Genomic DNA, 16,448 nt, shown 5'->3' on the forward strand with positions numbered 1-16,448 from the left:
ACTGTTATATATTTGTACATATTCTTTATCACAACGCTCATTATATTACATAGAGATACATTATTAATGTACCGTTTGATAAGCAACTCAACTTCCTTCGAGATCCTTTTTTTTCACTCTTCAAAAAGAAAAAAAAAAAGAAAATTAACTTTAAAACATTCTTTTTTTTTTTTCTTCACATTTTATATCACATTAATTATTTTTTTATTACTATTCAAAAAAAAAAAAAACACTATGAAACAATTTTTTTTCACTTTCCTATACAAAAAATTATAAACTTCTTTCTATTTTAAATCACATCGACCACATTTTATTACTATTCAAATAAAATTACTACTAAAAAAATGTCTACCATTTGAGCTGGCCGGGCTCAAAGATGATGATATATAGTTCGAGGATTAATTTGAGGAAAATTTTATCAAACGTACTTAATTCGATCCTGGCCGGCGTTATATTTCCAAGGCACGGACAATGCCACGGGTTCGCGCTTTTTTAGCCATTACAAATCTGACACTTGATAGCATTAGCCATTGATATATTCCAAATGGACCCATTATCATTAACTATTGATCTTCCATGGACCATAATTCATTTCTCCATCCCTCTTTCTCACGTCTCTTGCTGCCAACTCACGGCCAATCTTGCCGCCTCCCACAACTAACTACTCGCCATTACTCAGGTATCATGTGCCAAACGAACTTTCATTTCTTGGCGCATATAGGCCAACCTAAATGATATATCGAGCGTGTATCGTATCGGACGTAGACTTGAGCAGGAAGATGCTTGGAAATGACTAATGGCAGAGAAATTCAATTACTTGTCAGGCCCCTCGCATGCAGATCAACTTTGTCCTAGAAATAATTTCTCTAGTACCCTAGCGTGATACGGGGTTTAATCAGAAATAATTTCTCTAGTACACTAAGAACTTCGAGGCAGGAAGATTAGTCAACCCATTACCGCGTAAAGAATAGTACGTACCCCTGCAGCTTGAATGTGAGACTTTAATTTCTTTAAAGTAGGTGAAAGCAATTAATATATATATACCTACTTATTATATTCGAGATCGATCTAACGCTTTTTATAGTTTCTAACAATCGATCTAGGGCTAGCCCTGGAAAGAGTGTTAGACTTCAAATTATTTTCACCTTTACCCGGAAACAAGTAATTAATTTATACCAAGTTCCAAGCAAGAAGCTTAGTCAAGCCATTGCCGTGGGAAACATGAGTGATAAAATTGATGAAACAATTTTATATATCAATTCAAACCCAAGGCTAGCTTCATGTAAAATCTGAGACCATGATGAACCAATACACATGTAACAAGAGCATGCCTGACAAGGGCAAACTAATAAAATTGATGTTAGGGTGATGCATGTTCTGAAAACCGGCCAATTTGAACTTAATATTATTTAAATAAAAGTTATTTTATTTTTGAGATTCATGAAATTTGAGCATTTATCATTCTTGAGATGAATTAAGTCATCTTCTACTATTATATGTGATTTAGGTGCATTAAGTGTGACTAATGCTCAAAAGATCTTAATTAATCACCAATTTCTTATAACTTTTAAATTTGAATTCACAGCCAAGGATAAAACTGGGTACCATCTTGCCCAAACTAATGCATCTGATCCATTAGAATTTCAAATATAGCTAACAGTGTTTGAGCGAGAGTAGTACTCATTCAAAAAAAACAAATCTCTTTAATACCATATGAAAATAACTAGGGAATAGAAACTTGAACTGAATACTATATTTTTGTTTGTTGTCACTGTAAATTAACAAGAATGGCCTATTTATAGTTTAATAAGGCTAGTTAAATTAAAATAGGAAATACATTTATAAAATTAACGAAAAATATTACAGAATAAAATCAATATATACAAAGAAATATAATCAACTTAGACAAGGAAGTAAATCAATCAGTGCCACGCGCTCATATCTGCAATCTCATATCTATTTTGAAGTCCATTATTTGGAAATTAATGCAGTACGTAATGTCATGAGTCAATGCTCAGTTGCTTGTTTTATAGCGATGACTTCAAAGTCTTCATAGTACTCTTTGCCTCTCCTATAATTAATTTCTTGACGGATCGACAAGGCTTCTGTTATATATTAAGCTGCATGCATTGTCCATTATTCGATTAAACAACCTTGTCCTCTATCAAGCTTTAGCTAGCTTAACAATGGCAAACCAGAAACGGCTCCTCTCCTTTCTGATCTTGCTCTCCCTCAGGATGGCCATGGCAAAGGAAGTCATATCAGTGGGCGTCGTTCTTGATTTTAACTCTCCGGTGGGAAGAATGGCAGAGCGTTGTATGTCCATGGCGCTCTCAGATTTTTATCAAGAGAATCATAACTATAATACACGACTCGCTCTTTTGACGAGGGATTCTGGGGATGATGTCGTTTCTGCAGCATCTGCAGGTATATTCGTATGTTAAAATTCATCCAAAAAGCAAGGAAAAGGAGTCTTAAATAGTAATTGTTAATATTCTCCACATGTTATCATAATAATTGCTACTATATTAGCTATTGTTATTATGCTAGGAATATTTAGTGATTATGTAATTATTGTATTTCCTTTCTTTTCTAGGTCTCACTAACTATAAATAAGTTATTCTATATATTGTAGTGTTTCCATCCAAGCTTCTCTCCTACAATTCTATTTTATTTAGCTTGTCGATCTTTTTCTTCAAGTAATAAAAGGATATATATATAGTGTTTCTGCTGGCCGGTGTTCTAGCTGTGTTGCTTGAAGTGAGGTTGTATTCTTTGTCGTTGTGATCAATTAATGAAAATAGTCATTCGTCCAAAAAAAAGATACAAGCTAGGATAGTGTTGTCAATTAGGGGTACTGTACAAGTGGTTGCAGTTAGCGGTCATGACTTTTAACCAGCAACCACAACTACTTTATGCGGTTATTGAATTTTTCGTAACCGCAACCGCTCCGCCTTAGGCGGTTAGTGGTTTTAAAATAACCGCCGGTTACCGGTTATTGAAACTTATAACCGTACCGCATAACCGCATTTTAGAAATTGGTCTTTTGAGCCTATTTTGGTATTTTGGACATTCCTTAATCCTCACTTTAGGGCTTATTTTAGATGATTTTTGAACATTTTTTGAAATAACTTGAACATTTCAAAATGTAACAAAGCTCAATAATATTATTATTATTATTTTGATGAATAAAGATCAATTTCATTAAACTCAAAATAAAAACCCTATATCAAACGCATCAAAACGACGATGTCTTAAGCTTGTATATTATATATATATAAGGGGTAGGTAGTTAGCGGTTATTAACTACTTCTGTCTATCCATAAAATCGTTGACCACCCCACCATTAGCGGTTAGCAGTTTTTTTCAACCACCTAATACTGTTTCTCAACAAATTATAAATTGTTTACCCAAAAACTAACCTGTACAGATTAGCCTGCAAGATTACATCATCCCAACTAATCGGAGGAATTCACCATATTACATTTCTGCGGCACATGCATGACTCCACACTCGTTTGCTGAAGCGACATAAAATTAAACAATAAATTCCAAATTTCTGAACTAGAATAAATTCCAGACTTCGAAACCACCCAATTCAGCTTATCCTTCTCCCCAATTTTAACCGAATATTAGAATATATATATAATCCAGTTCCAGTTTTCCCATCTTTATTAACAGTGGATAATCTAGCTTCTAGTTTGCTCCGACAATATCATATACGTACCATGCACATTTTTTGTTGTTGTTATTGTTATTGACCATCTCCAGTAAAATTTCTATCTCCAGCACTGGATTTAATCAAGAATGAAGAAGTTCAGGCCATCATGGGACCTCAAACGTCAGCACAAGCAAAGTTTGTCATTCAACTCGGCGGAAAAGCTCGCATTCCCATCATTTCCTTCTCAGCCACAAGCCCCTCTCTTTCTCCAGCCCAAAACCCGTTTTTCATTCGCACAGCACACGATGACTCCGCACAGGTGAAAGCCATATCAGCAATTGTAAAGGCTTATGGTTGGCGGGAAATTATACCGATTTATGCAGACACAGATTACGGAAATGGTTTAATTCCATATTTGGTAGACGCTTTCCAAAATATTGACGTTCGGGTACCGTACAGAAGTGTCATTCCTCCATCTTCTAGCAATACGGTAATCAGTAAGGAGCTTAACAAGTTAAAGAAACATCATAAAAGGATATTCATTGTACACATGGCTGCTTCACTTGGCTCCAAGCTCTTTGTACTTGCAAACGAGGCAGGAATGATGAAGGAAGGGTATGCATGGATCTTCACGGCAGGGTTATCAGCTTTGCTAGATCCAATGCCCTCAAAGGTCATGTACTCAATGCAAGGTGTCGTTAAATCACCACTTATCTCAAAAGCTTAAATTCATAAAAAGTAGTTAGAGAAAACTTCATTTATTACTTCTGATCTTTCATCACTTCTGTAATTATACCCTTAAATTTTTAAAAGTATCAATTTAGTGTATTCATATTTCAATTTTATTTCAATTTTACCAATCTGTTAGATTTTTCCATTAAATCCTATTAAAATTTTCAAAATATCCATACCCAATATGTATAGGCCAAAGACATGTATATATATATATATATGATGTTATGTTTTGGATTGTAGGGAAAGAGTTGGATACACAAAAAAAAAATGACATTTTTTAAAGTTTATGGGTATAATTGTAAAAGTCATGAAAGATCGGAGATGATAAGTGAAGCTTTTCTAAACAGTTAACTTAACCATTTAATTTATATTCTAACAGGTGTATTGGGACTACGGCCACACATACCCACGTCAAAAAAACTAGAAGATTTCAAAAGAAGATTGAAAAGAAATTTAACCTCAAGCAAACCAATCAGTGACCGCAATGGAGTAAACCTGTTTGGATTATGGGCATATGATACAGTTTGGGCTTTGGCTATGGCAGTGGAGAAGGCTGGCATTGTCCATTCTAGGTTCTTTAAGCAAAATTCTTCCCAAAGTAACGTTGATCTTGCAGCTTTAGGCATTTCTGAAACGGGTCGAACGCTTCGTAATACAATTCGAGCTACAGAATTTCGAGGCCTTAGCGGGAATTTTCATTTGGCTAAAGGGCAGTTGGAACCTTCAGCCTTTGAAATAATCAATATCGTAGGAAAAAGCGAGAGAATTATTGGATTCTGGACACCAAAGAGAGGGCTTTCACAAGCATTGGTGAATGGTACTGGTGAAGTAGCAGGCTCAATTTCAAAGGACAAATTACTTAAGCAGCCTATCTGGCCAGGAGACACGACAGACCAGCCGACAAAGTTGAGAATTGGGGTTCCAATAAAACAAGGTTTTGTTGAATTTCTGAAAGTGGAATGGCTGAATCCTCATACTGATGAGCCTACCATATCAGGGTTCTCCTATGACGTGTTCCATGCTGTGCTGGGTGCATTATCATTCCCCCTTCCTTATGAGTTTATTCCCTTCATGAATGAAAATAGGACGAGTCTTGGGACCTACGATGAACTTCTTTACCAAATTAAACTTCAGGTATATATGCTTCTTCTTCTTCTTCTTCTTTCTTCTTTTTATATATATATATATATGTTAATTAGGAAAAATCATTCATGCATCAAATTTAGCCAACATAAAAACTAACAAATACGGTCCGAAGAGTAATATATGCTTCCTTTTCTCACATGAATATTGAGACCCATTTGTTAAGAAAAAAGAAATTAAAATTGACATTTATAACGCTCAACTTATATCAACCAATTGCTTTAAAGTATGCAATGCTTGGATGTATGCACTTTTGTATATCAAATTAAGAGCATTAATTTTTAGACGGTCATGATCATAAAATCTAGTGGTTTGATCTAATAGATCCAATAGTTGGACTTTCTTGATCGTTGATAAAGTTAACTGTAAAATCAAATTAATCTAAAAATTTAGATTAAGTGAACATTGGTAACAATTACGATTTAACGGTTATAATTTATTAATCGTTAATTATAATTTTATCCAAACGGTAAAAATTAAGTGTATATTAATATATGATGGCCAGATTTTAATGACTATTAAATTACTTGTTATTTATTGTTATTGCGAAATTACATGTCCATTAGTAAACCGACATTAAAACTGTTGATTTAACAATATTACGAGTCCACTGCATACCAATTTTAAATTTTTTTAAAAAATAAATAAATAAAAAATCTCTCTTAAAACTTTCTTTAATTTTGAAATTCGAATCTCTTTCATACTAGAATAGAAACTCAAAGGGTGTTCTAGCTTGGTTTCGTTTTGTGCAAAATGCAACTAAATTATAGAGGGTTTTTTGGGCTCCATTGTATTCTAATTAAAGAAGTATTTGTTGTAACCCAGTGCATACCAATTCATCAAAATTGGTGGGTGCAAACAATTTCATAAGAAAAAGAGTCAATAACGCACCTAGGAGCATTTACTTTTATGTTTTTTATTTCTATTCTTATTACTTCATTGTTACTGCAGAGAGGAGAAGCATTCCAGAGTACTAAATAATTACTCATTAAATACTTTACTTTTCTTCAAAGTTCATAAATTGATGACCACCCCCCTCTCAAAATGCAGAAGTATGATGCGGTCGTTGGAGACACAACAATTGTGGCTAATCGTTCCACATATGTTGATTTTACTTTGCCTTATTCAGAATCAGGCGTATCAATGGTGGTTTTAGTGAAAAATAATGAGAGGAACAACTTTTGGATTTTCTTAAAGCCACTAAGCTTGGATCTATGGTTAGCAACCTTTGCAACATTCATTTCTACAGGTTTAGTGATATGGGTTCTTGAACACCGTATAAACAGTGAGTTTAGAGGCCCCCCAAGGCAACAACTTGGCACCATATTCTGGTTCTCCTTCTCAACACTAGTCTTTGCTCACAGTAAACTTTCTTCAACACTATTAACGGTTTTCTTTTTTATTCAATTTCATGATAATCAATAACTGAGTAACGCTATGTAGTAGACGGCTATATCACTGTCATATAATTGAGATAACGTGATAATGAAAATCAGCTTTTAGATTCGTAATTGACTTATAAAACAACAAATCTAAAGCTGATTTTCCAATCTACTATATAGCATTATTCCTCTAAGCGAAAACCATGATGTATAAGCTTAATTAATTAGTGGATGTGTATATTAAATTATATTGTACATTTTAATGATTACCAGGGGAGAAAGTGGTAAACAACTGGTCAAAGTTTGTGATGATCATATGGATTTTCGTGGTACTCATCCTGACACAAAGTTATACAGCAAGCTTAACCTCAATGTTAACAGTACAGAGATTGCAACCGGCATTTATTGATGTAAAAGAGATAAAAAAGAATGGGTATTTTGTTGGATATCAAAACGGTTCCTTTGTTAAAGGGCTTCTAACCAAACAGTTGAATTTCAATGAGACCATATTGAGGGCATATAATACTCCTGAGGAGTATAATGAAGCACTGTCAAACGGAAGCCACAACGGAGGGGTTGCGGCTATTTTTGATGAAATCCCTTTCATTAAACTCTTTTTTGCAAAGTATTGCTCTAAGTACACAATGGTTGGACCGACCTACAAAACGGGTGGATTTGGCTTTGTGAGTCTCTCTTTGTGATGTTTTTCCCCCACCTTTTTCAGTTAAACTTTTAGAATGCCATATATAAAATAAACAAACTTTTTAGTAGATATTAACTTTCAAATCACTGTTAAAAAGTTTTCAAATTAATATTATAATTATGTTATATGTAAGTATGTCTATGTTTTTGGTTTGGAAACTTTTCATAATCAAAGCATTTAAAGAGTCTTGGAAAATTATAGTCCCACATAGAAAAAAGAGAAGATGGTAAAGTAATTTATAATGCTAACTCATACCAAACTGGTGCTTAATTTAAAGCAATACTTGAGTTTGGCCCCGTTTTGTAACCCCCTTCCCCTCCCCTCCCTTCCCTTGGGGGGAATTTTTTTGTTGAGTAAAAGTAAAAAGTGATTGATGTGATATAAAGTAGAAAGAATTTATATGGAAAAGTGGAAAAATTTTGTATTGTAGTGAGTTTTTTATTTAAATAATAATAAAAAATTGTTGATGTGATATAAAAAGTAAAAAGGTTAAGAATGTTTTGAAGTTGATATTTTTTGGGAGAGATGAAAATAAAGGGAGGGGAAGGGGAGGGAGTTATTAAACGGGGCCTTTATGTACTTGTGTGTATGCTATAGTACAATTATGAGAAGCATCAAGTAGATACAATTGTTAGATTTACTTGATCATTAGTAAAGTCAACTATGAGTTTAAATTAAGTTTGATCTAATGGTTATTTTATATTAATTTTGTAAATATATGCATGTTAATGAACAAACATTAAAGCTACTAAATTGATCACTATAAATAGCTGATTTTAGACCAGGTTAGGCACAAAAATCTTCTGTTTTTCCATCTCTCTCAAAATCGTTCTACATTGTTTAGAGTTCGGTTTTATTATGTTCTGCATGTTTTTCTGTAGAAAGAAAGTACTAATCTCATTGCTAGAATATATAAATACTTTAAAGGTGTTCTTGTTTGATTTTGTTTTGTGCAAAACACAGTCAAACAATAAAAGTTTTTCGGGCTCCATTGTATCTTGGAGAACTATTTGCCATAACCCTTTGCTGTAACCAATTGATCAGCAATGGTGAGGCAAGTAAATAACATTTTCAGGCAAATGTATTTAGAATCGGTGGGGATCGAGTGTTTTTGCTGTATTATATTTATGTACTAACGATCACTAATGCCATAAGTGTAGTGATCAAATTATACTATTATGATCAAATCATATACAGCAAACTGGAAACAATGATATAATTCTTATGATCATAGTCAATTATTCTATATTTCTTTCAAATGCTATTGTCTTTTAATTCCCCTATTTTTCTTCAGGCCTTCCCACAAGGATCTCCTTTACTTCCAAACATTTCTAGGGCAATCTTGAATGTCACCGAAGATAAAGACAAGCTTGGAGGGATTGAGAAGTACATTTCGAGTACTCCTTGTGAAGATCAAAGTGCAACAATCTCTTCACAAAGCTCTAGTCTTGATTTGTACAACTTTGGGGGCCTATTCATCATCACAGTAGTCGCTTCCACATCCTCACTCTTGTTTCATTTGTTTATTTTCCTTCGCTCACATTGGCCTGCTTTGAACGCCAGCAGTACTGATGAAAGCTCCTTTGGGTCCAAATTGCTTGAAATGGTAAAACATTTTGACCGGCCACAAAGATCCCTCTTAGCAAGTCCTGGTATTCATCCCTCTATAAATGAATAGATAGATGGAAATATTGTAGCTCTAACGGCAAACCTTTTCTATTTTAGATGGAAATGAATACGTATGTTTGTATGTCTTTCTATTATATAATTAGCATTGATCGAAGCCTCTTTTTTCTTTTTCTATTTTTTTTTTGAAATTGAATAACGAAAGGGTTATTATGGAGGATCATTCCCTTTCTTGATCCGAATAAAAAGAGTGGATGATCCTAAAAACGAAAATGGGGTAGGCTCCGTAACAACAGACTCAACAAAAATTAAAAAAGTGCAAAAGACTCAATCCTCTCAATGAGCCGCACAAGGCGGTTACAAAAGCAAAAGGTATAAGCATAAACACAATATTATGCTAAATGAAATAATAAAAGAATATTCCAAAGTTCATGCATTAAAATAATTAATCCTAAACAATATATATGATAAGAGAAATAAAACTTTAACATTGATACATAAAAGTAAGCATTTTTTTTTTCTTCTTCTTTTTGATATCTGGATGGGCTACTACATTGGGTCAGTTCTCTTTATCGGGTTGGGCTATTGTATTGGATTGGACCAAATGGGCCAGCCCACTTAAAGACCCAATTTTTTTTTTTTTTTTTTAACAACTTGCTGGATCATGCTTGGATTAAAAAACCCCATCTAGATACCCAACCCGTTAACCCGAAAAATTTAACTTTTGACCCGTTGAAACCTTAAGCCCCGTGCCGCCGCCCTTTCACCTTCTTCATGTGCCGGCCATGTAAGGTCAGCCCACATGCAGCCCGTCGTACGTTGTACCAGCCAGCCCACATGCAGCCCGTATAGGGCTGACGCTGCCGTCTGGCACTAGTGGCCTGTATAGGGCTGCCGCTCACTGCATGTGGCAAAACACCGCTGGCAACAATCTAGGTTGCCGTTCAGCCTTATGTGGCCTTTTTTCCGACGAATGACCGGTGTTGATATTGGTGGAAGAGCATAGTGGTCTTGAATGGGCTTCACGGCAAAACCGTAGGACAAAAAACAAACAGAATAAGCAAATAGAAAATACCTATATGCTTTTCAGCCGTATGTGAACAATAAATATAATTATAAACATTATATTCACAAAAACTTACTAGATTCAACTAAAACTTAATACTGAACAAAACGACATAAATGTTGCTATAATACTACATGTAAGCATAAACACAATTATTATATTAAACAAATACGCAACGGAAAGTAAAAAGAATATAGGGTTATCTCCAGCATCTTTGCTCAAGCGTGTCAAAAACCTCCAAACCAAAAATTTGAAATAACAATATATAGGAATTATTTTTTAACCTATACCTACGGAATACTGTACTGATGGAGTACACAGGCTCTATATTGATAGGGTAGGTCAGGGACACTCAAATTAGAATTCACCATAATTCTTCCTTCCATCAAGGAATAATTAATTAATTAAATTGATTTGATATCATTTTGCAAATTAAATGCCAATGATAATTAATTTGATTTGATTCCATAAAGTAATTTAATACAATTAAATAACCATAAATCGTTAATAAATCACATATACATATACATTTGTGTATTTATATATATAAGATGAACCTATCTGAACCCATACTTTTTTTTTTTTTTTTTTTTTTTTTTTTTAACGAAAAATTCGAGTATTTCATTGATAAAAAATCACGAGTATAAAGTTCTTATATCATAAAGCATAAAACTCTATAAAATCATAGACACATGCTATGAGGTTATATAGTCATAGATACAAACAAAATTCTTATAATAAAGTATTATTTATCACTTTTATCTTCCGCTAACCAATGTACAAAAATAGTTAAAGAGCAGATCTGCTCCGAGCAGACTAAATCTAAGACAATGGTAGCCAAATATCCTAAAAAAAATTATTTAAACTAGTCATGGGAGATAACCCATCGCACCAAACTATCCAGGTCATGATAGATAACCCTTCGCACCTGACTCCCCTCGCACCTGACTAACCTTCATCCCATTGATCGCCCATGAGGGCAGATCGATCTAAAGATAAGAAAATTCTTATTTAAAACAAAAACACAACTAACAAATAACAGCAGCGGCCATTGAGGAGATAAACGTCACAACACAGAAGTAAATGGACGGATGCATAGCGGAGAGGCCAAAATTATTAATCTGGTCGGGAAATACCTGCAACCAAAAGAAAAAATCAAAATGAAAAGGAGAGGGTAAGAGGGGGATGTAGGAAGAAAAATGAAGAGGGAGCATAGATCTATTTTATGATGGGTAAAATCTAAGGCAGCTTCTAGAAAGAATTTTTTTGGGTTTTCCGCTCTGTTTCAAGAATTAAACATATCTTGCCTCATATTTGAAACCAACAACCATCACCAAAAAAGACACAAGCAAAATACTAAATAACATTTTTCATATATATATATATATATATATATATATACCAGTTCCGTTGACGGTTGAAAGACTTTGAGTTTGACGGCTACACCTTTTATTTTGAGGGCGTGCAAATCTGTAAAAAGAATGAGTATATGCGGATATACCTTTGAAAAGAGGTCTTCTTTGGAAAAAGACAAAAGAATAACTTAGAAGACCACTCCACTCTCACGTCAACGTCACTTTTGATTGTTTGAAAACAGAATAATTTACAAAAAGACGTTGAAAAAAATAAAAACGTTCTAACCCCATGTTTAACAACCGACAGTACGGTCAACATGACTTTACACGGGGCAATTTTTTTTTTCTTAGGTGGGTAATCAGGCAATTAAAGTCATGTTTCGTTAAAGTTTAAGGCAACACAGATTTTCGTTTGTAAATTAATTTTTAAAAGTGATATGTATTTTGTAAGTTATTAAAAAAAAGTGTGAGAAGTATATGTAATTAAAAATTGATAAAAATTAGTTATAAATTGGCCTGTAGTCAATTCTTACAAATTCTATAACATGTGAGAAACACATAATTTCTCATACAAACCAACATCTAAAAGAGACATTTACTCTTTAAGTTATAGCATGCAAGAAGTATATGCAATTAAAAAAACAAATGTGATTTTTACATGCAATAGACACATGTTATTATTAAAAGTTGATTTATATAAAATTTCATACAAATTAATTTGTAAGAAATTTTGTCCAAAAAATTTTTATAAAAAAAAAAAAAAAAAAAACAAACAAAAACAAAACAAAACAAAAAAAAACCATGAATCTTCCTCGTAAATAGGCCCTGTTCAAGATAGGACCTAAACTTCTCTTAGTCATTATTTCCTATATGCTTTTCCCAATTAAGTTAGATTTTCACTTTATGACTCATACTTCTACTTAATTGGTATGCAAGAGATTTCATATAAATCAATTTCTAATAGTCACATGTGTCTCTTGTGAGAAGCACACATTTTTTTAAAAATAAAAAATAAAAATAAAAATAAAAAATTGCATATGCTTCTCACATATTTTTTTAATAACTTAAAAGACGCGTGTCGCTTTTAGAGGCTAGTTTGTACGAGTTTCCTATAAACCAGCTTGTAAGAAATTTGTGCCAAGCAAGAAAGATTATAAATGGGGCAAATCTTTTCCCATGTGGAACCACTAAACCAGAGATTAGAAAGAGGCGGAGGGGAGAATCTATGAAAATGTAGAAAAGAGATGAAAGTGGCCTAAATATATAGTAGACTATTATATGACTGCTATATAACTAAACGATGTGGCAGTAAAATTCAGTCATTAATTTTTTTTTAAAATTTTTTTTTTTTACAAATACTAAATCAATAATTAATTTTCACCGCCATATTATTTCAATTATATAATAGCCTTATATGAATTTAGTAAATAGTATTACTAAAGTAAAAATGGTCTTTGGTCTTTGTCTTTATATTTTTCTTATCTTTTTGGTGTAAAAGAATAGGTCCATATTGACCAGAATTCCAGTTTTTTGTCTTATTTTAGTGGTCTAGACCCCGCTATTCCATTTTGCCGCTATTGAATTTGACAATGAGGATTGATATTAAAAAGCTACACTTTTTTCCAAATACTTCAAAACCATGCATGTTTACATACTAAAAGAACAGCCAGCGGTGTGGGTATTAGGAATTTTTTTTTTTTTTTTTTTTAAAAAATGATTAGATATTAGATAACTGGTGTAACACCTTGTTTAGACACGTGGCAAATCTTTTACAAATTACCGGTTTAACCATGTGAATGTATGTATTATCTTTTATATATATATATATACATTCTACTTTATCCATGCAAGTAGAAGATTATGTAGTGTTTTATAAAACACTACAAATGAGTCTTAAGGTATTGAAATGATTATAGTTTAAAGCTATGGAGAAATTAAGGTTTTCAAAAAAAATCTTGGGTTTAAAATTTTAAGTGCATTATTTGAATGGCACCACGTCAGAACGTTCGAATGATAATAGTGGTTAATTAGTAACGAAACTTTAAAAAAGTCATTCAAACGGTTTTGGATAACCGTTCCAACGTTATATTGTGCATGAGACTATATATAATACATCCAAACTTAAAGGAAACACAGAGGAATTAATTATATAAGCCTAAGAAAACCCTAGGGCAACCATTTTGGGTTGCCCACAACAACCTTAGAGAGAGAGAGAGAGAGAGAGAGAGAGAGAGAGAGAGAGAGAGAGAGAGAGAGAGAGAGAGAGAGAGAGAGAGAGAGAGAGAGAGAGAGAGAGAGAGAGAGAGAGAGAGAGACAGAAAGAGGGGGGGGGAGAGGCAGAGAGAAAGATAATGGCTTTTCTGTAGGGTTTTGAGCTCTTAAATGGCATAAAGATGCCACCTTAAGGTATAAAAGTTGACCTAGTCATGATTTATGTGTTTTGTTTCATCTTATTATCGTGAGAGTTTATATACTTGTTGTATTTCCTTAATGTTGTTGAAAAAACTAGGTCTTTTCGGTAGATATGCCTGGCCCTTAATTGCATAAGAGGTTGGAACTTTGGTGAATGGTTTTCGTTTTGGCCATAGGACAATGTTTAACCACTTAGCTTTTAACACATCTAAAACATTTCCTTGGTTGTTTAACAAAGGGATATAAATATGGGAGGAAAGTTGTGTTTTTGAAGGTTTAGAGTGTAAATTGTAATCTTGGTCGTCTTCAAAGTTTATTCATGCTTTATAAGGGAAAGTGATAGATCATAGTTTAGTTGGGTGAAACTTAGGGAAAACACATTTTGGGATAAAATCGTTTGCACGGTGTTGTGCAAATCAGTCTTTTAATTAAGTATAGATTAAGGTTTTTGCTTAGATCCTGTTACGTCCCACATCGCCTGGAAATGGAGATGTGCTTATATTTATAAACGCATCATTCTTGACACAACGCGTTTTAAAGTTGTGATGGCCATGAACCTATCAAAACTCTACCGTTAAGCTTGTTTCTACGAGAGTAGTACTAGGATGAGTGACCTCTTGAGAAGTCTAGTTCGAGAGAGCCAAAAGCGGACAATATTGTGTCGTTAGGGGTAGGTCGTTACAAATGGTATCAGAGCCATTGTCCAGCCTGAGATGGGGGGAGCTTGCACAAGCTTATGAGGGTCGCTAGCGGGCACTTTCTGGGACGCCAAGAATGGGGTAATCCCATGAGGATCGCTAGCGGGGACGCTGGGTCCCAAGAGGGGGTGATTGTGACGTCCCACATCTTCTGGGAATGAGGATGTGCTTATATGTATAAAAGCATCATTCTTAACAAAACACGTTTTAAAGCCGTGATGACCATGAACCTATTAGAACTCCGCAGTTAAGCATGCTTTTGCGAGAGTAGGACCAGGATGGATGACCTCTTGGAAAGTCTGATTTAGGAGAGCCAAAAGCGGACAATATTGTGTCGTTAGGGGTGGGTTGTTACAGATCCTTAGCTAATATTAGAGTATAATACAGAGTAATGAGCTATTAAATTTTCAAAAAGCTCGTGTGTGGAGTTGTAGCGCTAGCTTGAGGTAAGTAATCATCCTTGAAAATGCCAAAATAAAGTATCATTCAAGTATAAATATTTTCACCTATCAATTGTGCATTTTTCACGCACACGTTTTTCTTGAAAATAAAGTAACAATAATTTTACATGACTTTAATTTTACTATGGATATTTTATGCAGGGGTCAAATGCAGTTATACAAAACCAAGAGAATTCTTGATTAATCAAAAAAATAATAGAGTATAGTGACAAATTTTTAGTGGATAAATTTTAATTAATGGTAACTTAGAACAACTCATGAGATGACAAGTGTCCTAGGCTCATTGGAGCTAGTTTTATTTTCCCTTTAGGTCAATTCTCAAGCTGATTATCATCTTTTTGGGCTTGGCTTAAATGCACAAGGAAAATGAATCCAAATGGTTGTGTCTATGATCCATGGATTATCAACAAAATTAGCATTAATTTGAAAATAGGAGATAGGTGAGAAAATATAGTGTTTATGGTCTAAAAAAATTGAAAAAGATGATACAGAGGAAGTAGGTAAATTACCTGACATATTTGGAATTAAAGAAGTAGAGTCCAAAGAAATTTGATCAGTACCTAATTGAACTTTTAGCAAAGCCAAAAGTTCTTGGCATTGTTCTTGCGTGATGCTTAACTGTAGCACTTCCAATTCAGATTCTTGATTAACGAAAGAACATTATAAATTCCAGCAGCTCTTATCTGCAAAGGGATTTACTCCGCCGACATGATGAATTTTCTAATTATGCTCCATTAACCATACCACTGGTTGTTCTCCTTTCGAAGTGATCACTGGGAGTAAAACTCGTACTCCTTTTGATTTCCCCTCCTAAGCCCCTCTTGGAGTAGTGAAGCTGCAAATGATTTTCGCTAGCATATTTAAACTCTTCATACTGAAATACAACATCGAATCGCTCTTTAGAATGATAAATACAAAGCACATGTGATACTCATTGTAACGACCCACACCCCTAACGACACAATATTACCAATTTTTGGCTTCTCTCGAACTAGACTTTCAAGAGGTCACCCATCCTAATACTACTCTCGTATAAGCATACTTAACTATGAAGTTTCTGATAGGTTCATAACCATCACGAATTTAAAACGCATTATGTTAAGAAGGGTCTGAATATATATATAAACACATCCACATTCCTATACCCAGACGATGTGGGACATCACATTCATCATTGTTTTGTTGAATTTTTTAACCTGGAGATTTG

General features: G+C 33.9%; 1 protein-coding gene across 1 annotated transcript; it reads left to right on the forward strand.

Annotated features, from left to right (window-relative positions):
* The first annotated feature begins 2,186 nt into the window (after nucleotides 1-2,186).
* On the forward strand, nucleotides 2,187-9,323 carry LOC133871985 (glutamate receptor 2.8-like). The gene is made up of 6 exons (XM_062309479.1): nucleotides 2,187-2,427; nucleotides 3,789-4,352; nucleotides 4,775-5,529; nucleotides 6,589-6,901; nucleotides 7,194-7,603; nucleotides 8,918-9,323. The coding sequence occupies exons 1-6, from the start codon at nucleotides 2,187-2,189 to the stop codon at nucleotides 9,299-9,301; spliced, it is 2,667 nt and encodes an 888-aa protein (XP_062165463.1). The 3' UTR covers nucleotides 9,302-9,323.
* Nucleotides 9,324-16,448: the final 7,125 nt, after the last annotated feature.

The sequence above is a fragment of the Alnus glutinosa genome, chromosome 6 (genome assembly GCF_958979055.1).
Source record: "Alnus glutinosa chromosome 6, dhAlnGlut1.1, whole genome shotgun sequence".
Classification (NCBI taxonomy): Eukaryota; Viridiplantae; Streptophyta; class Magnoliopsida; order Fagales; family Betulaceae; genus Alnus; species Alnus glutinosa.

Coding starts and splice junctions, on each gene's coding strand:
- LOC133871985 (XM_062309479.1), top strand. CDS start 2,187: ATGGCAAACCAGAAACGGCTCCTCTCCTTTCTGATCTTGCTCTCCCTC. Junction 5,530..6,588: donor TTTACCAAATTAAACTTCAG/GTATATATGCTT, acceptor CTCAAAATGCAG/AAGTATGATGCGGTCGTTGG. Junction 6,902..7,193: donor AACACTAGTCTTTGCTCACA/GTAAACTTTCTT, acceptor AATGATTACCAG/GGGAGAAAGTGGTAAACAAC.